The 25438-nt window shown below is 34.3% G+C and overlaps 5 protein-coding genes across 6 annotated transcripts; 3 read left to right on the forward strand and 2 right to left on the reverse strand.

Annotated features, from left to right (window-relative positions):
* Nucleotides 1–386: 386 nt before the first annotated feature.
* On the forward strand, nt 387–1091 carry LOC25488970 (agamous-like MADS-box protein AGL62). The gene has a single exon (XM_013604369.1). It carries the CDS (start codon nt 387–389, stop codon nt 1089–1091), a length of 705 nt encoding a protein of 234 aa, XP_013459823.1.
* Nucleotides 1092–6226: 5135 nt separating this feature from the next.
* Nucleotides 6227–10114, reverse strand: LOC25488972 (putative F-box/FBD/LRR-repeat protein At1g78760). Its single transcript, XM_013604372.3, has 4 exons — nt 9868–10114; nt 7854–8942; nt 7297–7578; nt 6227–6778 (listed from the first exon to the last, which is right to left on the reverse strand). The coding sequence occupies exons 2-4, from the start codon at nt 8928–8930 to the stop codon at nt 6689–6691; spliced, it is 1449 nt and encodes a 482-aa protein (XP_013459826.1). The 5' UTR covers nt 8931–8942; nt 9868–10114; the 3' UTR covers nt 6227–6688.
* Nucleotides 10115–11144: 1030 nt separating this feature from the next.
* On the forward strand, nt 11145–12262 carry LOC112420161 (putative nuclease HARBI1). Its single transcript, XM_024778828.2, has 3 exons — nt 11145–11444; nt 11515–11740; nt 11814–12262. Exons 1-3 carry the CDS (start codon nt 11145–11147, stop codon nt 12260–12262), a joined length of 975 nt encoding a protein of 324 aa, XP_024634596.2.
* A 216-nt stretch (nt 12263–12478) lies between these two features.
* On the forward strand, nt 12479–13758 carry LOC112419977 (uncharacterized). Its single transcript, XM_024778402.2, has 2 exons — nt 12479–12904; nt 12999–13758. Exons 1-2 carry the CDS (start codon nt 12554–12556, stop codon nt 13044–13046), a joined length of 399 nt encoding a protein of 132 aa, XP_024634170.2. The 5' UTR covers nt 12479–12553; the 3' UTR covers nt 13047–13758.
* Nucleotides 13759–19092: 5334 nt separating this feature from the next.
* On the reverse strand, nt 19093–22912 carry LOC25488976 (FBD-associated F-box protein At1g60410). 2 transcript variants are annotated; one of them, XM_013604377.3, is made up of 4 exons: nt 22725–22912; nt 20977–22078; nt 20395–20700; nt 19093–19509 (listed from the first exon to the last, which is right to left on the reverse strand). In XM_013604377.3, exons 2-3 carry the CDS (start codon nt 22066–22068, stop codon nt 20398–20400), a joined length of 1395 nt encoding a protein of 464 aa, XP_013459831.1. In that variant the 5' UTR covers nt 22069–22078; nt 22725–22912; the 3' UTR covers nt 19093–19509; nt 20395–20397. The 2 variants fall into 2 exon arrangements, with proteins under 2 accessions (XP_013459831.1, XP_024634169.1); XM_024778401.2 differs by having other exon boundaries at nt 19093–19527.
* Nucleotides 22913–25438: the final 2526 nt, after the last annotated feature.

Raw genomic sequence — 25438 nt, forward strand, 5'->3', positions numbered from 1 at the left:
AAAGTAATATGAACATAATTATTTCAAATTCTTTGAATTGTCCAGGTACAATTTATCTAACAATTGTTGAATACGGTAAAGTATATATAATTGGAAAAAGAATAATTTAAAAAAAAAAATTGAATTATCTTCCATATAAGCCATGTAAAAAGAGATTTCATGATAATCTCTCAATCCAGCAAATATTTTAATGTAATGAAAAGACACGACGTTTGAAAAAGAACCGCGTCTTGAAAATACACTCACAAAATTTGAGCGGAAATGTACTCACAAAATTTGTCTATAAAAGGACTCATTCACACCCAATTCCAATGTACCATTTCTTAGCCAAAATTTACAAACATACTCACCCACCCTTTTCTTTTCTCTCTTTTTGTGCTTCAACCATGTCAAGTGGAAGGAAAAGTCGAGGTCGCCAAAAGATTGAGATCAAAAAAATTAGCAACGAGAGCAACTTGCAAGTGACTTTCTCGAAGCGCCGTAGTGGGCTCTTCAAGAAAGCCAGTGAGCTTTGCACCCTATGCGGTGCAGATGTTGCTCTCATTGTTTTCTCACCTGGAGAGAAGGTATTTTCATTTGGCCACCCCAATCTTGATGCGGTCATAGATCGTTATCTCTCTCGGGTCCCACCCCAAAACTATGGTACCATGCAATTCATTGAGGCTCACCGTAGCGCCAACGTGCGCGAGCTCAATACTCAGCTGACTCAAACCAACCAGCTACTGGACATCGAGAAGAAACGTGCTGAAGAGTTGATCCACTTGCGTAAGACGGTCGAGACTCAATTTTGGTGGGCTGGTCCCATTGATGGGATGAATCAGGCCCAACTTGAATTATTCAAGAAGGCTCTAGATGAACTTAAGAAAATTGTTGATCATCATGTTGATAGGCTTGTAATCCAAGGTGCTCCCACTCAAACCTTTCCGTTTTTTGTTGGAAGCAATTCATCCTTTAACATGCCTCTCCATCATCAACTAAATCCTCCACAAGCTCAGATGCTTCCAGCACAGTTTTATCAGAACCCTATGTTGCAACCTCATTTGTTTGGCTTCAACAATATAGGGGGAGGAGGTGGAAATGGACCCTCCTGATTCTTTTGATCAGAGCCCTTAGATCCGTCTCAAGATGCCCGTGTCAATTTATTTTAATGTTTTTTTTTTGTTTCATGTTGTTAAAAATTAATTTCGATTGGAGCCCGCATGCTTAACATAGTTTCATGTATGTGACTTAGTTAGGCATAATCTTAGTGTTATCGGGCCTTTCATTGTCTTTATTATCTACTTAGAAGTTGAAGTTTTATTTGTATTGTATTATTTATTTTTTGAATAAAGGGCATCTTATTTATCTATATTTCCACATCGCTTTAAAGTTTTATTTAATCTCTTTAAGTCCAATATGAATTTGTTTCATTCCCTCATCATTTTTTTAATCATCAGTTGTGAGTTTTAAAATCATGGTCAAGTGTAAAAAAAGTGGATCGAGGATAACAATTTATATTTGTGCTAAAATCAATTAAAATTTATTGGATAATTTACATATTTTTTTTGGTTTTCCACAATTTATTCCATTGAAGATAATCCTATTTGAAATATGTTAGACACAAATGTGGATACATCTTTCATCTGCCACGATGTGCTAATTTAATGTCTTTCGTTAGACCAAACCTCTCGTTGGTAACTTAAGCATTATGATGATGTATCATGTATGTAATTAAAAAATTTAATTCATTATTAAAGGCTTCACTATATGTTAACTTTATGGTTTAAATATGTCTATAGTCCCTGCAAATAGGGCTCAGTTGAATTTTCGTCCATGTACTTACTAATCCTCCCTTTTTTTTCCTGCAATTATTAATCATTTGAGTTTTGGTCCTAAACCCATTTGATTACTGATGTGACATTCGATTACTGAGGTTGCATTGACGTGGCATAAACTGACTGGTACAAGACCATGATGAGTCAACAAATACCACATAAATTGACCTTTTTGCCCTTAATAGAATCAGAAAACACCAAAGTTCCCTCTTCTATCTAACCTTCTTCTTCAATCTCTCGTCCTCTTCTCTTTCTCCACCACCACCGTCGTTGCCGCCACCACCACCACCAATATACAAGCACCGACCAGGATCTGTACATAATCACAAATTCGGCGCAACAATATACTTCAAAATTGTTGGGTTTTTAGACATATGTTGGCTGTATTTTGTTAAACCTTTAGTTATAGCAAGATGTCAGACATAATGCCTTAACATTCTGGCACGAGATCAGAATGTGCCTTGATCCGCTTCTTGGAGATTCGCTTTTAATCGTGAATATTTTCATATAATATCTAAAGATTTGTATCATGGGAAGAGTTGACCAAGTTAGCGAGGTTTTAGAAGCAGCGGAAGGCAGTTTGTGCATATCTTAGTCCTTAAGAATGTTTTTGCAACATTTAAGGAAACATCCGATCTTCTTCAAATAACTTGTGCTGAAATATCGAGATTTCAACTAATCTTTAGCCAAGACTTACGCATCACACCTATTATGCGTTCAGGCTATATAAACAAAGACAGAAGACCTAATTCACTATTGAAGACGCAATTGAAAAAGTCATCTAGGGTTTTAGTTTGTCGTTGTTATTTGTGAGCCACTCTTATATCTCTTTGATATTAGAGTTGGACTTTTGTAATTGAGTTGTAATACTCTAAATCTATCTAAGCTTTTAAGCACAAGTTGATTCTTTTTCTAGGAGAGTGTCTCTATATTTGATAAGGATTTCAAGGACGGTCATTGGTCTGTGACTAAGAGGAAGTGAGTGGGTTCTCATATTTTGGACTAGTGAGAGTCTTAGGTAGAAATACCACGGGTAGTGATTAAGTGAGAAGTTAGTAGGTTGGTGAAAGCTTTTATGTATGCTTTAAATTGATACTATTGTAGTGGATTTCCTTCCTGGTTTGGTAGCCCCCAGATGTAGGTGAAGTTGCACCGAACTATGTCAACAAATATTCTGAGTTATTTTCTTTACCCTTTAATTATATTGATTATTTGTGATTACTATTGTCACGATGTTTTGACTTCTTGCGAGAGACATCTCACTGGTCATAACATTGTGTACATAACTTGTTATTACTACGTGCCGAAATTTCAAAAATCTAAATGAAACACAACACCTCACAAGCGCTGCCACCATGGAACAACCGAAGCCGGAAACAAACACGGAAACCCGCATCCCGAACGGAGACGTCGCCGCCGCAACAAAGGGAGCCTGATCTGGATCAAACATCAGTCATGGCTTCAACTGTAATCCATCCTGGATTGCAAGTCCCTACTTCTCAATCCATTGATTTAGCCTTCAAAACATGTTTGATTCAAACATCAAAACCCACGACCAAGAAGAAAAAATCAACAAAAAAGAAACTTTTCAAAACAATCCCAATAACAATGGTCGTGAAGATGGAAGGTTGGCAATTGAAGTAAAAAAGGTCCCACCAAGTACCTCATGTTTTCAAGCTGATAGATATCAAAGAGAAAGGAACAACAATATACTTTCTTCTTGTGGTCTCTATGAGTAAAACGTTAATCTGAATTTTTTCCCAAATCGTGAAACAGAGATCACAGAGAGGGAAGAAGAAGAGGGAATGAGGAAGAAAGAAGACAAGGGTGTTTTGGTCTTTTCTCATGTGTATGGATGCATTAAGGGTAAAATGGTCATTCATGTACAAAATGTTGAGTCATCGAGGTCCTCTCCCAGTCACGTTGTGTCACATCACTGACACGTCATTAATTACGTGCCACATAAGCAAGCATTCAGATGTAATTAAGACCAAAACTCAAATGATTAATAATTACTGGATAAAATGGAAGAATTAGTAAGTACAAGGATGAAAATTCAAACGAAACCCATTTACAGGAACTATAGACACATATTTAAGCCAAGTTTTATTGTGTAAATTCTCCTTGAGACGGGTGGTTCTTTTTCTGATTTTCTATGAGATGCATCTCAGTTAATCTAAACTTTTATGGGAAAAAACTTTATATATACATATGTATCATCTAAGTTAATTATTTCTCTCAAAAACAAAATCTAGTTAAATATATGTTATATTAAATGCTTGAGATTTATGCTTAACCTACTGTGTAGATTTGTCCATCACTACATATCCTCCCGCTCAAATCCTAGACAACGTGGAGAAACCTTATCCTTCATATCCTCTCCTTTTTAAATGCCCAAAACGCCGTTCAAACTTGCATTTTATCCACACGATATACCAATCTCTGAAAACGTCTACCAGCTCTTAGATTATATTGTAGAGACTTTAGAACTTACAAGATATTCACCAAATTCGTGTCTAAGATTTTATCTCTTCGCGATTCCTCCATCACATTAGAGGCTCTTGATTTTAAGCGCCATATTGGTCCCTTAGAGCCTCACATACTTGAAAGGATTGTGAATTACGCTATTAAACACAATGTCCAGCGATTACGACTTAATGTCACTAGTGACATTGCATTGATTCCGACTAGCTTGTATTCGTTTTAGAGTTTAACACATCTTAAGCTTTCTGTTTACTCTGACGCAGAGCGTAGAACACAGTTTCCAAACTGTTTCAGTCTGCCGGCATTAACCTATCTTAAGCTTTCTATGCATTCAGATCATGAAAATCTGTTTCCGGATTCTCTTGATTTGCCGGCATTAACTAGCTTGCATCTACAACATTTCACATTTTGTGTTGGTGATAATGACCATGCCGAGCCATTTTCTGCCTTTAACAGGTTGAATAGTTTGCTCATTTCTAATTGTGCTGTAAGGGGGGCACAAACTCTTTGCATATTGAGTGCGACACTTGTCAACTTAACTCCGTATCAGCATGATCACAAAAACTACTATTACGGAATTGATCTACGTGCTCCAAGTCTTTGTACTTTTACTTTTTATGGTACTCCTTATCAGAATATATCTGGGGGCGATATTTCTTCTCTTAAACATGTAGATATGCATGCAGAAGTAGATTCATTTCATCGGGATTCGCCTCCTTTGTTTCTATTAAGCTGGCTCATAGAGTTTGCTGATATAAAATCATTGACCGTCACTGCAACTACTCTTCAGGTACTTTAGAGTATTACAACCAGCATAGAGTAATACAATAGTTTTTCCAAACTTCAATCTAACAAAAATGCCCAATACATTTTTTTTATATTTACGGAGAATTTAATGAAGGGAACTTATGAAATATTTAAGGCGAATAAATTCATTTTAATTTGTGAGTGAAGTTATATTAATATTTCAACCATTTATAAGATTATCTCATTGTTTTTCTTCTTTTTTAGTAAGTGCTAGTTGAAATAATTACACAAACTAACTTATAGTATTCTATTATTATCGTTTATTATACAATTTTAAGCTTATATTATTATCTATACGACTCTGTTACTCACAACTTGCACCACTGAACTGGTGCTTAGTTTGAGTTCAAGTTGCCTGCTCCCACTTGAACTTAACTTATGAAATTAAAATGGAGCTTCTGGTACATTTGTAAGAGTTGTGTAGGTAACATAATTCTCTATAGCTTCATTTGACTTCTTGCTTCTTACATGACCTTATTTGATCGACAGGAACCCAGTTGTTATAGTCTTCAGAGTTCAAATGCAATACAAGTATGGACATACATACTTGGAAACTTCGATTAGAAGATATTAAGTGATCCATTGTTGCCATTGTTGCCGAGCTTTGGGGTGTCATTTATGGTTTAGTGCTCATATCAGTTCGTGATAAGTGGTTAGTGGTTAGTGGGTTTCTGGTTTTAGTGCTCATATCGGTTACTCCTCTGCCATTGTTGCCGAGCTTTGGGGTGTCATTTATGGCCTTGAATTAGCTTGGGACTCAGGTTGTAGGAATATCAAGTTGGAAGCAGACAATGCTGATATTGTGAACTCTTATCACAGGAGGATTGGTTTTTGATTGAAGTTTTTGGTTTAAGTATGATTGGACTGTGAAGGTCTCTCATATGTCTTTGAATCTGGGGTTCTTGGAGTCTAGAAAGAATCTGGGGTTGCATAGATTTCACCAATCTCCAGTGGAGTTTGTCAGTCTTATTTCGCATTCAACTTGCAATAACTTCACAAAAGACCTCAAATAAGATAATGAAATTCAAATTTACAGTAACAAAATGCCTCGTATAATTCACAAACAATCACAGGAAAATCTTTGAACACTGTAGCTTATAAATGAAAAAAATAAGAAACAGTTGTAAAGCATACAAAGTATGTTCAAATGGCAGTATTGGAATTTGGAACTGAAACATTGGAGGACATGAAATCAGTGTTCCATTGACACACTATAAATACCATCGTAAGTTCCTGAAATGCCAAATTCCCTAGCCCACAATTCCTCATATCAGATTAAGCATACATAGTTCAGCGGTGAAATCACATTCAATGAATACAAATCAACATCAAAGTAATGCAATACATTATAATACAATACAAGAATAAAAATTCGAGATTAAAGTAGTTGTCAATGGAATTGTGCATGCTTAATCTGATCTGTGCATACATAAACAAAATTCGGCACTTCAAGTCACCAACATCAATTTTGAATACTAAATACTGTTGCACAACTTTCTCAACTGTCTTGTACCATTGCTTCTAGATCTACATGAATAATATCTGACAAAGGGACCATTGTCCATAACCCCCAACACAATGGATCACTTAATATCTTCTAATAAACTTTGCCTAGTATGTATGTCCATACTTGCATTGCATCTGAACTCTGAAGGATTATAACAACCAGGTTCCTGCAGATCAAATAGGATCATGTAAGAATCAAGAAGTTGAATGAATCTTACAGAGAATTATGTACCTACATACCTCTTACAAAAGTAAAAAGATAACAATATATGCAAAATTCATATGGTCAAGAAGTTCCTGTAAGCTAGATAAATAAAAATGGTTCTCTATGTGACTCAGGATGCCCAAAGGTTTTTATTACATGTTAGAAGCTAAGGCTTATCTTAGGCTGTGAAGCTCCTATAAGCAAAAGTAAATTCAAATTGGTAACACAGATGATTAATTAAGCGATGTAAACAGACACACTTTTAGTGTATCAGCAAGAAATATAATTCCTACTATAGAGTGTTCACTTAAGTTGAGACTACACACAATCATTTTAGTATATATGAACAATTTCTTTATTTAGCCAAGAGACTTGTAATTTGTGCTTTAATAATTAGTTATAACCGAAGAGATCTCTGTAAACTTAAACATGGAACGAAAGGGAAAAAAAATAAACCAATTATAAATGTTTTGGTCTAACAGATTTTTTTGTGCAATCTATGAAGTCAACTTTTGCTGTGGGCGAATTTTGACGCAAGAAGTCCACTATCCCATCAGGTACTGGTGGAGACGGTTCCGATCCTGATGCATATGCTTTTTTTATCCTGGTAGCTTCTTTCTTTGACTTCACTGTCTTTAACTTGTACTCGCATAGTGTCAAGCGAAGTCCATACAAAATTTCATCAATTTCCACTTTCATTGACTTCAACTTACCCAAGGAACGGTGTTTATGCTTTAACAGATCAGGAAATAAGCAGAGAACCTAAGTAACGAGGGATGCAGGAGGATTAGTAATGCAAGTCAACGGATTTTTTATTAAGTTTTAGAAGAAAATAAAAATGTATCTTAAGACAAAGAAGTAAAAATAGCCTCAAAACATGATATATAAGCTCTGCAAGAATGACACCTTTGATTCAAGGCATGTCCGGTGTCAAACACCAACATAGACACAAGTATTACATTCAATTCAATTAATTCATTTTCTCAAATTATCATCTATGTCGGTGTCAGTGCTTTATAGTATATAAGTTAAAGTACCTGAAGAGCAGTTGCAGTGACTGTCAATGATTTTATATCAGCAAACTCTAGGAGCCAGCTGTATAGAAACAGAGGAGGTGCCTCAGTATCTGAATGTATTTCTGCATGGATATCTACATGTTTAAGAGAAGAAATATTGCTCCCAATGATTCTCTGATAAGGAGTACCATTAAAAGTAAACGCACAAAGACTTGGAGTGCATAGCTCAATCATGTAAAAGTCTTCCGAGTGATTGTACATCGTAAAATTAACAAGCGTCGCACTTGATATACAAAGTTTACCTTTCACGGTACAATCAGAAATGAGCAAACTACTCAACCTACTAAAGTTAGAAAATGGTTCAGCGCAATTGTTACCACTGACACAAAACGTAAAGTGCCCTAGTTGCAAGCTAGTTAACGCCGGTAAATCAAGAGAATCCGGAAACAGATTTGAATAACCAGAAAGCATTAGATGTGTTAATGCAGGCAAACTAAGAGAGTTTAGGAACTGAGTTTTAAGATTTCTATCCCTTTGCGCAACAGAAAGCTGTAGATGTGTTAATGCAGGCAAACTGAATGAGTTTGGGAACTCTGTTTCACTATGTCTATCACGTTGCACAATAGAAAGCTCAAGATGTGTTAAAGGCTGAAATGAAAATAGGCTATGAGGAATTTGCGCAATGTCACAATTGACACAAAGTTGTAACCGCTGGACATTGTGTGAAATAGCGTAATTCACAATCTTTTTAAGTTGAGGCTCAAAGCGGCCATTATGACGCTGAAAATCAAGAGACTGAAGTGAGATAGAGGAATCACGAAGAGATAAAATCTTAGACACGAATGTGGTGAATATCTTGAAATTACGAAAGTCTCTATTATGCAATGTAAGAGCAGGAAGACGTTTCCAAAGATCTTTATATATTGGGGATAAAACACAAGTTTGAACAGCATGTTTGGTGTTCAGAAAGGAGAGAATGTGAAGGATAACACTTTCGGGCAAGTCACTGAGTCTATCTTCATTTTCACACTCGCTGCTGAGCTTAACTTTCTTCGTCAGCTGCGGCGGAATCGTTATCTCATCCGCTGAATTAGACATTTGGATATATACCTAGTAATCATAAAAGGTTGAAACTGTTAAATGTGCTTCGATCTCATCCCAAAAGCTAGCAACGTAGGTCAAATAACAAACTACAAACAATTTTAAAACCAACTTCAACACCCACCCCTCACGGCTAGCTTGGGCCTGAGTCCAATTCCCATATTACAATATTGGCTTAATTGCACTTTTGGACCCCTATCTTTCTAAAAGTTGCGGTTATGGCCCCCTAACTAATTTAAATACAAAACAGCCCTCTATGTTTTGATTCTTTGGCAGTTTTGGACCTCAGTCCATTAGTGAGGTGCCGCATGTATTATTTAGGGGGCCACATGGCACCTCACTAATGAACTGGGGGTCCAAAACTGCCAAAGAATCAAAACATAGGGGGCTGTTTTGTATTTAAATTAGTTAGGGGCCATAACCGCAACTTTTGGAAAGATAGGGGTCCAAAAGTGCAATTAAGCCTACAATATTTAACCTGGCTCTGAATGGGCTTGAATCTTATCCCAAAAGTTAGCTCAAAAGATGAACTCAAATGGGAACCTGAGCAATGTAGGATAAATAACAAACTACAAACAACTTTAAAACCAACTTCAACATTTTCCAAACCTATTTAACATGTATCAAAGCTGTGTTAAGGATTGCATTGCAGGAATTAGACCCAGGCGCACGCTAGGAGTGAGGGTGGATGTTGAAGTTAGTTTTAAAGTTGTTTGTAGTTTGTTATTTGTCTTTGCTCAGGTTCCGGATTGTAGAGTGTATAAATATGATTGACTGCCCTCATCATTTTACCCTCATCATTTGAAGTAACTATTTTGGGATGAGATCAAAGCTCATTCAGAAACAAAACGGCATTATTTTGTGCAATAAAAGTAATTGAGGAATTTCTTCAGCTAAATTTGAACGGAGAAAAAATGGTAGAAATAAGAAATACCTTAGAGTTGTGATTGAGATTATGAATCTGAGTAGAAGTAAGAGTGGAATGAATGAATGAATCTAGAACGATGGGAGTATACAACGGAGGCGATGGATCTCAATAGTTAACTTCTTCACGTTTTCTAGGGTTTGTTTATCCTTTAGGCTATGTTTGGATTGATGGGTTGTAGTGGAATAGAATGGAATGAGATGGTATATAATAAAATTCCATTGTTTGGATTGATGGGATGGAATGGAATGCAATGAAACCAATTCCATTCTATACCACTCAATCCTTCAATTTCTTATTCCCCCCAATTTGGGAGGTATCCAATGAAATGAAATTTGTGTCTTGAAATTTTACTATTCTACCCTCCTTTTATTTGCCTCTTCCTCTACTCAATCACAATTTTCAACACGTTCTTTTCTCTATTTCTACTAACTGCATTTCACTTTCATCTTCTTTATACTGCTGACTGCTCTTCTTCTTCTCCTGTCTTCTCATTTCTACGATTTTGCTTCACAAGGTACCTCATTTCTACCCCATTTATTTTTTCACCGTATGCTTCTATGCATGTTTAGTTATGTGTATCAAATTTTATTTGTCACGTGATCTTTTCATTTTTATTATGTGTATCATAACATCAATCCTTTGTGAGCCATTTATTTTGTGAACTAGCGTCAAAATTTTCATTTATTTTAGGTGATCGTGATAAATTTATACACTTGCTCTGTTTGGGTATCCTATGATTTTGTCATTTTTGGTAGTGTGGAGTATCTCTATGTAGATAGTTGATGAATGTAAAATAGAGGGTGTGTTCTTTTTATTTGTTTATTCTAGTTTCTTATATATGGCATATGCATGTCATTTGATTTTTTTTCGTGGAACTGAGATTATGTCTATATGCTAGTTGTATAAAGTAACCATCATTAGAACAGTGAAGACTTGTGAGATTTTGTCTATATATGATTTTTTTTGCTTAGTTATTTGTGGTACTGGGTTTTTGTCTATATATGATTCTTTGCTTTGTTATTTGTGGTACTGAGATTTTGTCTATATGTGATTTTTTTTTTTTTGCTTTGTTATAGATGACTAATGAAGACATGAGAACAAAACATTTGAAATTGCTTCAAATGATGATTGTTCAAGTATCCATCATTATAGTTCTAATATTTCGCCTAAAAAACAAGTCTAGATCTCAAATACCCTCTAGAATCATAGAGCATATAGAGAAAGTTAGGAACAAACTAATGAAACATATAATAGGTAGTGACCAATGTTATGATATAATTCGTATGAGTCCCAAAGCTTTCGTAAACTTGTGCACCTTATTACGAGATCACGGTGGGCTTACACATACACGAAGAGCATCTATCGAGGAACAAGTAGCCAAATTTCTTCACACAGTCGGACATAACGTCAGAAATCGTGTGTTGTCCTTCTTCTTTAGACGCTTAGGTGAAACAATTAGTCGTCATTTTCATAGAGTATTAGATGCTTTGATAGAATTGGAAGACAAATTTTTGAAACAACCTGATGGAACACAAGTGCCTCTAGAGATACGTAACAACAATAGGTTCTACCCATATTTCAAGGTAAGAATAAGTTTGTCTTACACTTCGATAAGTTATGTTATACACTTTTAATGGGATAATTGAATGCCAGGATTGTATCGGAGCAATTGACTGTACACATATACGTGTCAAAGTTCCAACAGAACTTGCACTTAGATACCGTGGTAGAAAAGATTACCCTACACAAAATGTACTCGCTGCGTGCACATTTGACTTGAAATTTACATATGTCTTGGTTGGATGGGAAGGAACAGCATCAGACTCAAGAATAGTAAAGAGTGCTTTGACACGTCGGTATCCTCTTAAAGTCCCGCAAGGTAACGAAAAAATACAAAAGCTTTTTATAAGTATGTAGCTTATCCAAACTAATAGACTCATTATTTTCTATAGGAAAATATTATCTTGCTGATGCGGGGTTTCCTTTAAAGGCATGTCTCATCACACCTTATAGGGAAGAACGTTACCACTTACAAGAATATTCTAGAAATCCACCTCGAAACCCTCGCGAGTTGTTCAACAATCGACATTCATCGTTAAGAATGTCTATTGAATGTGCATTTGGAGTGTTGAAGAAGAGATTTCCAATTCTGCAAACTTCAACTAAACCCACATTTAGAATTAAAACTCAAAATAAAATCATTGTTGCTTGTTGCATCTTACACAATTATTTGATGACTGAAGACCCTAACCAGAATCTAATAGACGAGGTGCGTCACGAGCTCACAAATGAAAGCGGTTTGCAAGAGGGACATCAAGCTCAAAGAGAAAACAATGATGATACAGCTAGAGGAGAGCTAGTTAGAGCTGATGTTACTGGTTCAATGTGGATAACTTACTAAAAAAGTGTTTGAAGGCCTCTCTTTCAAATATGGAGTGTTCTTAGGCTATTTAGGCTAGTTTATTGGTGTTTGTTTTGATGTTTTGGGCTTATGTTTTGAAGCTTAACATGTTGCCATTTGTTTGAGTATGAAAACTGACACTTTGTTGATAATAATGTGAACTTGTGGAATCTGTTTGCAATCTGAATCTTAATTTTTAGTGCTTGGAATCTTCATATTTCAACTTGTGCTTGAGTTTGTAATTTGTGCTTGAATTATTATATATGTCGTTTGTTTTTTTTAATATTAGATATGGAAGAAAGTTCAAAGAGGCCAAGGAAATGCAAAGGTCCTGATACTTGTAATTGGACTTTAGCTATGGATGAGGTATTGATTGATGCATATTTGCATCAACATACTCTGGGAAATAAAAATGGTAACAGTCTGACATCATTTGCAATGGATAGTATTTTTCAAGAGCTGAAAACTCACTTTCCAGACAAGCCAATTACTAAAGACAAGATTAAAGATCACATGAAAAATATCAAAGCAAAGTTCAATCCTTGTTATGATGTTTTCAAGAATGGTCTGAGTGGGTTTGCATGGAATGCAGAGACAAATATGTGGATTGCTGAAGATGAAGTCTGGGAAAGTCTAATTAAGGTATTATTTACTTCAACTGAAGTATTTTTTTTTATCAAGTGTACATGATAAGTTTTTTTTTATGTAACACTTTGTTTAATTTACGAAATTGTAGACAAAACCCGTAGCTGCTGAGTGGAAAAATAAGCCTATTATGTTTTAAGATAAACTAGCAACTCTTTTTGGGAAAGATCGAGCAACAGGAGATGATGAAGATACAGGATTTGAAATGTGAGCAAAAAAAGCTGCTAGTGCTAAAAAAAATTACGGTCCAACCATTGAGGATATAGACCATTTGGTTGAAACCAATGAAGTTACTTTGGAGGGATTTGAAGTTGATGAAGAATTTGATCCCAATGGTTCTCCTAAAAGACCTTCTATTAGGAAGCCTCAAGATGTACCATCATCTAGGAATAAGAAACGTGCAAGAAAGGTGGATGAAGATGAGACAAGCATGAGCGAAATTGCTAAGACTTTTAAGAAAATGGCTGAGATGTTTGAACTGAACACTGTAGAGTTGGTCAAACAGAATAAGAGTTCTAGTGCTGAAGATGTTTGGGCTAACTTGGTCGAGATTGGTGTTGAAGAAGCTTCCTTGCCTTGTGTCTACATGCACCTTGTTCAACATCCAGAAGCATTGAAAGCTTTTAATGGAATTCCAGTTGATAAGCGTAAGGAAATGTTACCTTACATTGTGCCGAACTATCCTTGAAGAATAGTATTATGATCTGCAGTGAACCCATGCTTTACTTATTTTGTTATTAACAGCTAATGTTGGTTGAAAAGAAACTCTTTTGTTTGTTAGCTTTTTGAGAGGTTTAAAAAGCCATTTTTGTAGAAGCAAGAAAAGCTTGTTTTGGTGGGAAAAAAAAAAAGACAAGCACTGTTATTTTGTTCTGTTTGAGTTCTAACATTACTCATGCAAGTACATGTTAATTATCAACTATTGCATTTTGACAGGATAATGTTTCTTGTCTATGATGTTTTCTTTATTAGTCTATGATGTTTCTTAGTCTATGATTTTTCTCGTTACATTCAGTCAGTGATATTAGCCATTGTTTGATACATATATGAATAAATAATCATAATATGGAACTTATTTTATAAGGGTAAAAATGGAAAAAAATATTGTAACTTATTTTATTCCATCCATTATCTAAACAATGGAGTGGGAACCTTGTTCTATTAAATTGTAAAATATCCAAACAATGGAATGGAATCCATATTCCATTCCGTTCCGTTCCGTTCCATTCCATTCCATTCCGCTCATTTAAATACCGTTCCGTTCCACTCTCTTCCATCAATCCAAACAGAGCCTATTTTTTATTTTGAGTAGAAAGGAGAGAAAAGGTTTTAGCGGAGAAAATTAAATCCACAAATCCGATATCAAGCCGTAAAAGATATCAAAAACTTTAATATAGTGTCACTAAATTTTTGATAGATAAATGATTTTTTTTTTTTACAAAAAAAAAAAAAAGATGTTCATTTATTCAAATTGATAAACTACATTACATCAAATACAGACATCGCTAAAGACGTAAAGATGAATCTACGAACAAACTCACATCATCCAAGTTAATAGCATACAACTGCAAAATGCCTACAAATAATATGATAAAATCTAAGTAACTGAAATTCTTATGCTTCCAGATAATATGATAAAATCTAAGTTACTGAAATTCTTATGCTTCCAGATCTGTAACGTTGACTCCCAAATCATTGATGTAACTTGTAATTGACCGATGTCGATCTTTCAATAGGAACTAAACAAACATCGCGACAAGACGCGAAATCAAATGCCACACAAGACGACTAAGAACACAACACCGCAATTAGACGACGAAATCACAAAAAACACAAAAGAAAAAACTCGATATATTTGAAAATCACTTATTTAAATTGAAAGAAAAGAGGAAAGAAGATGTAGAGGAAAGAAAAGAGGAAAGGAAGTTTAGAGAGAAGTTGGAGTTTCTCTCACTAAAAAACTAGGGCCGGCTATTTGGTTTGTTTTTTTTATCCCGTTGAGTTAATAGATAAATGATATTTGTATAATCATTCTCTCTCATATTAGTATTATGTTTTTATTCTACTTTTCTTTGTAAATTTATCGTGTATTTCAAAAATTGTCACGCAAATGATTATTTAAACAATACACCCTCTTCTCAATAATTATTACCATTTAGTCTATCTATCTAAACAAGTTGAAAGAAATTAGATTGTCCACATCGCTTAACTTTTTTTTTTAAACAACAAATTTTATTAAGCAACACCCGCACAAGATGCACAGAGTAAGCAAAGCAACAACAATACACAAGGTATCGTAAATATGCGGAACACGGACGCCTCAATCCAACAATCCACAAAACAGAAGCCTACCCCCTAAGTTCTTACCCATAAAAGACAATCTTTCAGGTCCCAACATCATTCATAAAACATACGAGAAGGGATGTTCCACCTCGTTAAGCTCCACCTCCTAGATAAAATCTTCATTTCTTCCACAATACAATCCGATTCACTCACCACATTTTTGAAGATTATACGTTTCTAACTTTCCATAACATCCAAATTGTTGCATGTCAAAGAAGACGATAACCTTTACAAACCCTCTCATTGAAAGTTAGGTCACTCCAACACTGCCAATGATAAAAAGAGATTTGACAGTGTAATTAAATTACCTTTGGAGCCACCCCATAAGATGATCCCAAACATTCCTCCCAATTCCACATCACTTAGCTATTATTTATTTTGAGTGCTTTAGTAAATGTATTTGTCACACAAACATTTTATAATTTATTTAGAATTGTTATTTAATAAACATCTAATCTATGCAACATGAAAGCTCGTTTTTTTTTTAACAAAACAGGTGTCAAAAATAACTCTTCATTCTTTATTTAAACACAAATAATTAAGTGGAATTCGTGAAAAGTGTTTTCTGGATCATCATTCTCACCTAATATTTTACTCTACAAGAGATGTTATTCCGCTTATTGCTAAATAGAAGAAATACCAACCATTATAAATATTCCTTAAAAAAAACATTATAAACATATTGTTAGAGATCATTGTCACAACTCAGTAGTTAGTGTTACTCTAAGATTTTTCATGTATCTGAGAAGTCTTCTCAGACAATAAAGACTTTCTTAACACTTTTTTTATGAGAAACACTTTTTTCTTATGACAAAAAACTAGTATTAATACTTTTTTTTTTTAGCAAACTAGTATTAACACTTGAAAATGAAATAGTTTTGTTTCAAACATTTGAGGACATGTGAAATGAGTGTTCTTTTGACACTATAAATACCATCATAAGTTCCTGAAATACCAAATCCATAATGCCTTAGACCAGATTAAGCATGCAAAGTTGAGTGGTGAAATCACATTCAATGTATACAAATCAACATCAAAGCAACACAAAACAATACAATACAGTATAATACAAGAATACAAATTAAAGAGATTAAAGTAGTTGTTCTTCACATTAGATATTATCAAAGATAATCCTCTCACTGTTTGGTGTTCAAGCATTGGAAAAAGAAAGAAAGTAATTTACTATTATATATCATTTTGTAAGGTAAACAAAAATAAAAAATAAGTGTAACTAATATGACATATTCATATAAACTATTGAACCGAAACTTACAGTGTAAGAGTGAACAAAAATAAGGGATTTTCATGAAAAACCACTCCCCTCTCCCTCTTCAAAATTTCCCTTGAATTAAACATCAAGAGAAATTAATATCTATATAGTTTTGCAAAGAGCAAACTACTTTTATTTACATTTATGATGATCAAATGGGTAACCATTCTGTCTTTCACTTGCAAATCAAATGCAGACACTGGAAGTGCGAGATTCAAGAGTCGATACCATTTGTGCAGGAAAGGGACAGTGAAGAAAAATGTAACATGAAATGCAACTCCATCCTAGCCTTTGAATCAAAATAGGAACGACGGTGTAGTACAAATATAAAAATCAACCAACAAAAACAATGGCAACTCCAATGTATATCAAAGTCAGGCTGGTAGCCTTTTTCCTGCATGGCTTGCACGAGATCTGACGCCTTCTTAAGATTCTTTTCCATGTGATAACTTTTAATTACAGTGCAATACATTTTCTCGTCGGTGTTTCACCTCCGTGGATCATGTCCACTAGGAATTGTTCTGCTTGTTCTGTCCTCCCACGTTCGCAGAAGCTAAACACAAGCATTTCGACTGTGTCGATTCTTAGTTTGAAAGTCCAGTTTAGCATTTCATAAGAAAAATTTGAAGCTGTGTCCAACTCATTTTGTGCACAGAATCCATGAATGAGAAAATCATAGCTCGTTGAAATCGGAATGTTGGATTTCTTTAGCATTATGTTCATAAGATGAACTGCCTTCTTTAATCTTCCAAACTCACAAAAACGCTTAATCAAGTAATTGTAATCAATATTATCGGGAGTTAGAGATTCTTCTTTCATCCTATCCAAAAAACATTCCGCATTTTCCACAAAACCAAGGGAAAGAAGGCTTTCCATGATTCTTGTTTGGATGAGAGAATCATGTTTCCATCCTCTATATCCCATTTCTCGACTCAATTCCACAGCTTTTTGTAGTTTGCCGACATCACACAGGCTGCTTATTACCTTCCTTAAGCTTCGGTCACTTGGTTTGATTCCTTTTGAAATCATGGTAGTAAGATGATGCAAAGAACTGGACAAATCCTTACATTGCAAGAAACCATAGACAAGATAGTTTTGACCAACTTCGTTGAGCACAATTTTCTTCTCTTCCATTTCAGTTAGTATCTTCTTCACATCCAACCGGTTTCCAAGTATGGCCATACATACTTGGAAACTTTTATTAGAAGATTTTAAGTGATCCATTATGTTGGGGGTTATGGACAATGGTCCCTTTGTCGGATATTATTCACGTAGCTATAGAAGCAATGGTACAAGACATTTGGGAAAGTTGTATAATGAGTGGCAGTTCAGGCCTAACAGTGTTTAGTATTCAATATTGATGCTGGTTGAATACTTGAAGTGATGAATTTCGTTTATGTATGTATGTGTTATTTGATGATCTTCCTTGAGTATTTGGGTTGTTCATTGAGGTCAAAGTCTCCCTGCATTAACTTTAGAGATAGTTGGATCAATATTTTCTTTGTGGCTTGTTACTGGCTTTGGATTTAGAGGAATGATAGAATCCGTGAAACCAATTATCAAGAGCAGTGGTTACATCATATGTGCATAATAGAGAAAACTAATCAAATTAGGGAGTCTTTTAAAAAGAATCAAATTAATGGTGATCTCAACAGGATTGCGAAACCAGACACTGGTTGGTTCAAGGTGAATGTGGATGGTGCTGGTGCGTCTAAAGGTAACCCAAGTCAAGCTGGTTATATGGGGTATCATTCGTGATGAAAGTGGTCAGTGGTTTTAGTGCTCATATCGGTAAACCATACAAAGTACGTTCAAATGGTAGTATTGGAATAAGAGGAAATGGCTCTTCTCCCATCTAATTTTGCTCATTCCCGTCAAAATAGCCGAGCGTGAGTTAACCCACACAGGTGTATTGTCAGCGTGAGTTAACTCACGCAGATGTATCTCTCAGCAGGGATGAGCAAAACCAGATGGGAGAAGAGCAATTCTCCAGATTAAGCATGCATAGTTCAGTGGTGAAGTCACACTAAATGAATACAGATCAAGACCAAAGCAATGCAATACATTATAATACAATACAAGAATAAAAATTAGAGATTAAAGTAGTTGTCCTTCATACTTGAATACATATTTGCTCCCTGATGACTAAGAACACAATTCAGTTTAGGGCAATGGAAATGTCAAAGATAAATACAAATTATCTAGTTTTGTGATCTCATACTTGTTGTGTTATTCGATACAAATTTTAGTACATGTACATGATGCTTTTAGGAAATTAATTTCTACACTAACGGTGTAAAACTATTTTACATGACTATTCAATCAAATCATGTCAAATATATATTTTATAAACTAACATATAAAAGTGGCATCACAAAAATGTTTGATCGGATGTATATATAAAAATGTTTTACCAATATTAGCGTGAACAAATACAATTCTTGTTTTTTGAGGGTCAAAACGTACTGGAGTTTGATACAAGTCTATATCTATGAGACTATGACTAATCAAAATGTTCTCACCAGTTATCAAAAGCCAAGAATATCATCAAAAGTGAAACTAGCACACCATAGAACTACAAAACTGTTCTTCAAAATAGCCCGCAAAACAAATATTCAAATTAGCATCCATCCTTTACAATACTATCAATCACCAAGGTTTTATCAATACAATTCATGCAGCGAGACTTCGATCTCACTGAACAACCCAAAAACTCAAGGTAGATCATCAAATAACACATGCATATGATACATAAACAAAATTCGGCACTCTAAATATTGTTAGGCCTGAACTACCATTCGTTACACAGCTTTCCCAGCTGCTTTGTAGCATTGCTTCAAGAGCGACATGAATAATATCCGACAAAGGGACCATTCTCTATGACCCCCAACATAATGGATCACTTGATATCTTCTAATAAAATTTACCAAATATGTGTGTCCATACTTGCATTGCATCTGAACTCTGAAGGACTATAACAACCAGGTTCCTGTAGATCAAATAGGGCCTGTAAGAAGCAAGAAGTCAAATGAATCTTGTAGAGAATTATGTTACCTACATGTACACGACTCTCACAAATGTACCAGAAGCTACATTTTAACACAAGTCTCATAAGTAAAATTCAAGTGGGAGCAGGCAACTTGAACTCAGACTAAGCACCAGTAAAGTGGCGCAATTTGTGAGTAACAGAGTTGTATAGATAACAATATACGCAAAAAATCGTATGATCAACAATATATCGTAGAATATTATAAGTTAGTTTGTATAATTATTTCAACAAGCAATTAGTAAAAAAGAAAAACAAAATGAGATAATCGTACTAATGATTGAAATTTTTATATAACTTCACCAAAAAATTAAAATGAATATATGTGCCTTAAATATTTCATAAGTTCCCTTCATTAGTCCGTCCATGAATATCAATAAATGTACTGGTCTTTTTTTTGTTAGTCGGAATTATGGAAAAACTATTACTTATCTCAGTTGAGAAGTTCCTGTAAACTAGATAAATCAAAATGGTCTTCTATGGGACTCAGGATCCCCAAAGGTTTTTATTACATGTTAGCAGCTAAGAATTACCTCAGAATGTGAACCTCCTATAACCTAAAGTTAATTCAAATAGGTACTACAAGTACAAGTGACTAATTAAGTGACGCAAAGAGACACACTTTCAGAGTATCAGCAAGCAATATAATCCTTACTATAGAGCATTCACTTAAGTAGAAACTACACACGATCATGTTATTATATATGAACAATTTCTTTATTTAGCCAAGAGACTTGTAATTTATGCTTTAATAATTAGTTATAACCAAAGAGATCTCGAAAACAGAAACATAAAACAACAGGAAAAAAAATAAAAAATAAAACAAACCAATTATAAATGTCTTGGTCTAACAGGTTTTCTTGTGCAATCTACGAAGTCAACTTCTGCCGAGGGCGAATTTTGACGCAAGAAGTCCACTATCCCATCAGGTACTGTTGGAGACGGTTCCGATCCTGATGCATATGCTTTTTTTATCCTGGCAGCTTCTTTCTTTGACTTCACTGTCTTTAACTTGAACTCGCATAGTGTCAAGCGAACTCCATACAAAATTTCATCAATTTCCACTTTCAGTGACTTCAACTTACCCAAGGAATGGTGTTTATGCTTTAACAGATCAGGAAATAAGTAGAGAACCTAAGAAACAAGGGATGCACGAGGATTAGTAATGCAAGTCAAAAAAAAAAAATTAAGTTTTAGAAGAAAATAAAAATGTATCTTAAGAAGGAAGTAAAAATAGCCTCGAAATATGATTTTTATATATATATATATATAAGCGCTGCAAGACTGACACCTTTGATTGAAGGTGTGTCCGGTGTCAAACACCAATACGGACACATGTATTAAATTCATTTTCTTAAATTATCACCTGTTTCGGTGTCAGTGCTTCATAGTATATAAGTTAAAGTGTACCTGAAGAGCAGTTGCAGTGAGTGTCAATGACTTTATATCAGCAAACTCTAACAGCCAGCTGTATAGAAAAAGAGGAGGTGCCTCAGTATCTGAATTTACTTCTGCATGAATATCTACATGTTTAAGAGAAGAAATATTGCTCCCAATGATTCTCTGATAAGGAATACCATTAAAAGTAAACGTACAAAGACTTGGAGTACATAGCTCAATCTTGTAATAGTCTTCTGAGAAATTGTATGTGGTAAAATTGACAAGCGTCACACTTGATATGCGGAGGTTTTCTTTACCTTTCACGGTACAATCAGAAATGAGCAAACTACTCAACCTACTAAAGGTAGAAAATGGTTCAGCGCAATTGTTACCACTGACACAAAACGTAAAGTGCTCTAGTTGCAAGCTAGTTAATGCCGGTAAATCAAGAGAATCCGGAAACAGATTTTCATGATTTGAATAACCAGAAAGCATTAGATGTGTTAATGCAGGCAAACTAAGAGAGTTTAGGAACTGTCTTTTACGATTTCTATCCCATTGCGCAGCAGACAGCTTTAGATGTGTTAATGCAGGCAAACTGAATGAGTTTGGGAACTCTGTTTCACTATGTTTATCACGTTGCACAATAGAAAGCTCAAGATGTGTTAAAGGCTGAAATGAAAATAAGCTATGAGGAATTTGCGCAATGTCACAAGTGACACAAAGTTGTAACTGCTGGACATTGTGTGAAATAGCGTAATTCACAATCTTTTTAAGTTGAGGCTCAAAGCGGCCATTATGACGCTGAAAATCAAGAGACTGAAGTGAGATAGAGGAATCACGAAGAGATAAAATCTTAGACACGAATGTGGTGAATATCTTGAAAGTACGAAAGTCTCTATTATGCAATGTAAGAGCAGGAAGACGTTTCCAAAGATCCTTATATATTGGGGATAAAACACAAGTTTGAACAGCGTCTTTGGTGTTCAGAAAGGAGAGAATGTGAAGGATAACACTTTCGGGCAAGTCACTGAGTCTATCTTCATTTTCACACTCGCTGCTGAGCTTAACTTTCTTCGTCGGCGGCGGCGGAATCATGATCTCATCCTCTGAATTAGACATTTGGATATACCTAGTAGAAAAAGGTTGAAACCGTTAAATGTGCTTGGATTTCATGCCAAAAGTTAGCTCAACAGTCCTGAAACCTAAGCAATGTAGGACAAATAACAAACGACGAACATTTTTAAAACCAACTTCAACACCCACTCTCACGCTTAGTGTGGGCCTGGGTGCAATCTTTAACCCGGCTCTGAATGAGCTTGAATCTTATCCCAGAAGCTAGCTAAAAAATGAGGGTACTCAACCATATTTATACACTCAACATGGAACCATATGAGCAATGTGGAATAAATAACAAACTACAAACAACTTTAAAACCAACTTCAACATTTTCCAAGCCTATTTAACATGATATGAGAGCCGGTTAAAGATTGCAATGTGGAAATTAGACCCGGGCCCACGTTAGGCGTGAGGGTGGGTGTTGAAGTTAGTTTTGAAGTTGTTTATAGGTTGTTATTCGTCTCACATTGCACAGGTTTCCGAACCGTTGAATGTATAAATATGTTTGACTACGCTCATCCTTTGAGCTAGCTCTTTTGCGATGAGATCAAAGCTCATTGAACAGAAAACGGGATTATTTTGTGCAATAGAAGTAATTGAGGAATTTCTTCAGCTAAATTTCGAACAGAGAAAAAAAAAATGGTAGAGATAAGAAATACCTTAGAGTTGTGATTGAAGTAAGAGTGGAATGAATGAATCTAGAGCGATGAGACTAAAGAACATAGACGATGGATCTCAATAGTTAACTTCTTCACGTTTTCTAGGGTTTGTTTATCCTTTAGATTTTTTATTTTGAGAGAGAAAAGGTTTTAGCTGAGAAAATGCAGCGCTACATGCGTTTTTGTTAACAAATCAGTTAGCTTATAGTTTGTTGGTGTAGCTTATAAAGTTTTTTTTTATAGAATAGTGATCTCTGATAAAATTAAGTCCACAAATTCGAGATCAAGCGGTAAACAAATATCAAGGTATCGTTTGGTCAGAATTTTTTTTGGTCTAAAAATTACTTTAAAATAAAGTTAAAATAAAGCACTTTAAAGAAAAAATTAAAGCTGTTTGATTTCTTTATTTTTTTTAGTTCTAAAGTTATTTTTAAATTAAAAGTTGTTTGTCAAAATATTGTACAAAATTTTGAATTTTTTTTTTTTTTTGTGGTGTCCAGTGTTCGAACTCGCGACCTTGCATATATTTATACATTGTCTATATCAATTGAACTAAGATAGAGAATAGTTTGTTTTTTCTTTTCCAATTATACTGTATAACAAATTTTGTTATAAGAATATCATATTTTTGATGTCATTTAAAAATATAAGAATTTATATTATATGATATTATATTTGTTACATTGTTGGTGTAATTGAAAAAGATAGGTTTAGTTTTTTTAATAAGAAAAAGATATGCATAGTTTGTTACAATATAAATGTGTAAATATATATAAGTATAATTTTTTTAGGCATTTATACTAGTACTTTTAATTAAAATCAAAATTTTATAAAAATAATAATTGTACGCATTACGCAACACTGAAAAAATTATACGCATTAGCGTAATAAAAAAAAGCAGACATACAGACATAAAATATTACTCTAAACGCTAATGTGTGTGTATTTGTGAGATTGAAGAAAGGGAATAAAAATATTTGGTGTCATTTAATGACAGCATGAATAACAATATTTGTGAGGTTGTGATAATTAAACGATATTAAAATTAAATATATAAGTGATAAAAAAGATAATAAAATTCCTTAAAAAAAAAAGATAATAAAATTAAATTGATCCTCATTTAAAAAAAAATTATATGGACCGGTTCAAAAAAAAATTAAATGGAAGAAAAAAACAAATTGAAATATAATATTAAAAAGTAAAAGATAAGGTTGCCTGTGTGAGTGAAGAGAAGTGCTTGTGAAATAAATTACGAGAAGTAGTTTTTTGAAGTAGCATTCAACAACTTTTGGTTAAAGCTCATTCCATTCAATTTTATGCATTCTAAAAAAATTCTTTTTTTCGAAGGTACTTTATTGATATTGTGTTTGGCCTAACTTCTCCTTAAAAATGTAGAAAAGCTGAAAAAAAATCGGGGCAAACGGTACCTAAAATTGTTAACACAGCGTTGTAAATTTTTAATAGATACTTCATCCGTATTACAACCGTGTAATATGTGTATCCTTCAATTAATACTATATACATTGCATTTTCTAATATGTGTGTAAAAATCTTAAACGACATTTATATTAAAACAGAGGAGTAAATGATATGTACAATTATTTTGTAACAATTTTCTCTTTCGTATTCATGTTATGTTTTCTCTCTATTTTTCTTTGTAAATTTATGATTTTTAAAAAAAATCACACAAATTTATTATTCAAATAAATAACGAGTAAACCCTCATTTGGGTCCCTGAAAATGTACCTCGCTATCAAGCACATCCCAGGATCAATAAAACAAACCAAAAACTCCTTCAATGTTGGTTTCGTTAGTCAAATAAGTCCAAAACGTTAACAGAGTGTTGACGGAGCTGATATGTCTATTACACTTGTCGCTTGTGACTTTCAGATTGGCTAGGGACTAAAATGAATACAAGTATTAATTATTTTAAAAAAAAATTTAAAAAAACTAAAAACTAGTAGATTCATTCTTTCAACTCTGTACCCAGAAACTTCATCCTTTCTTGTTCATGGGTTGCTGTACCAAATTTGCGTTGAGATGAACTTCTTCAACAATGGTACCAACTCTGTATAACAAATTTGAGAAGAACAACAAATCCAGAAAGAAGAGAAAAAGAAAGTAAAGAAAAATAACCAAACTCAGAAACAAAATTGAGACAAAAACAATCTCAAAAAATCTACAAATGTATGCATGCAAATTATTCTTCTTCTCTTTTCATTCCAACACCATCTCCTCCACATTGTTATGAGCACCAAAAACCATAGATCTAATATACAATTTTTAATCAAAGAGATTAATGTAACCCATAAAAATAACACTGGCTCGGTTACCCTCCCTGCAACCATTAATTTCCAAAATAAACAACCTTTTTCATTCTTATTTTGTCTCTCTTCCTTCTTTTCTTTCTCTAATAAACAAAACTTGTGTGGAGTCAACTTGTGATTGAGGTTGATGTTGCACATTGATTGATAGGGTCTATTTTATTTACTATTTATCTCTTTTCTTCATTTTGATGGAAGTGTGGTGAAAATAAGATGGAGAAGTGGAGAATGATGAACAAAGATGATGTTAGGCTTAGCGAGTGAGTGGAAGGTGAGCAAGAGAGATGAGTGTAGCTATTTGAAAATGAAAATAATGGTTTAATTCACATGATTTGTTAGAATAGTGTTGAGAGAGAATTTTAATTTGAGAAGGTTTTTGTTTTAATGGGT

The sequence above is a fragment of the Medicago truncatula genome, chromosome 3 (assembly GCF_003473485.1).
Source record: "Medicago truncatula cultivar Jemalong A17 chromosome 3, MtrunA17r5.0-ANR, whole genome shotgun sequence".
NCBI lineage: Eukaryota > Viridiplantae > Streptophyta > Magnoliopsida > Fabales > Fabaceae > Medicago > Medicago truncatula.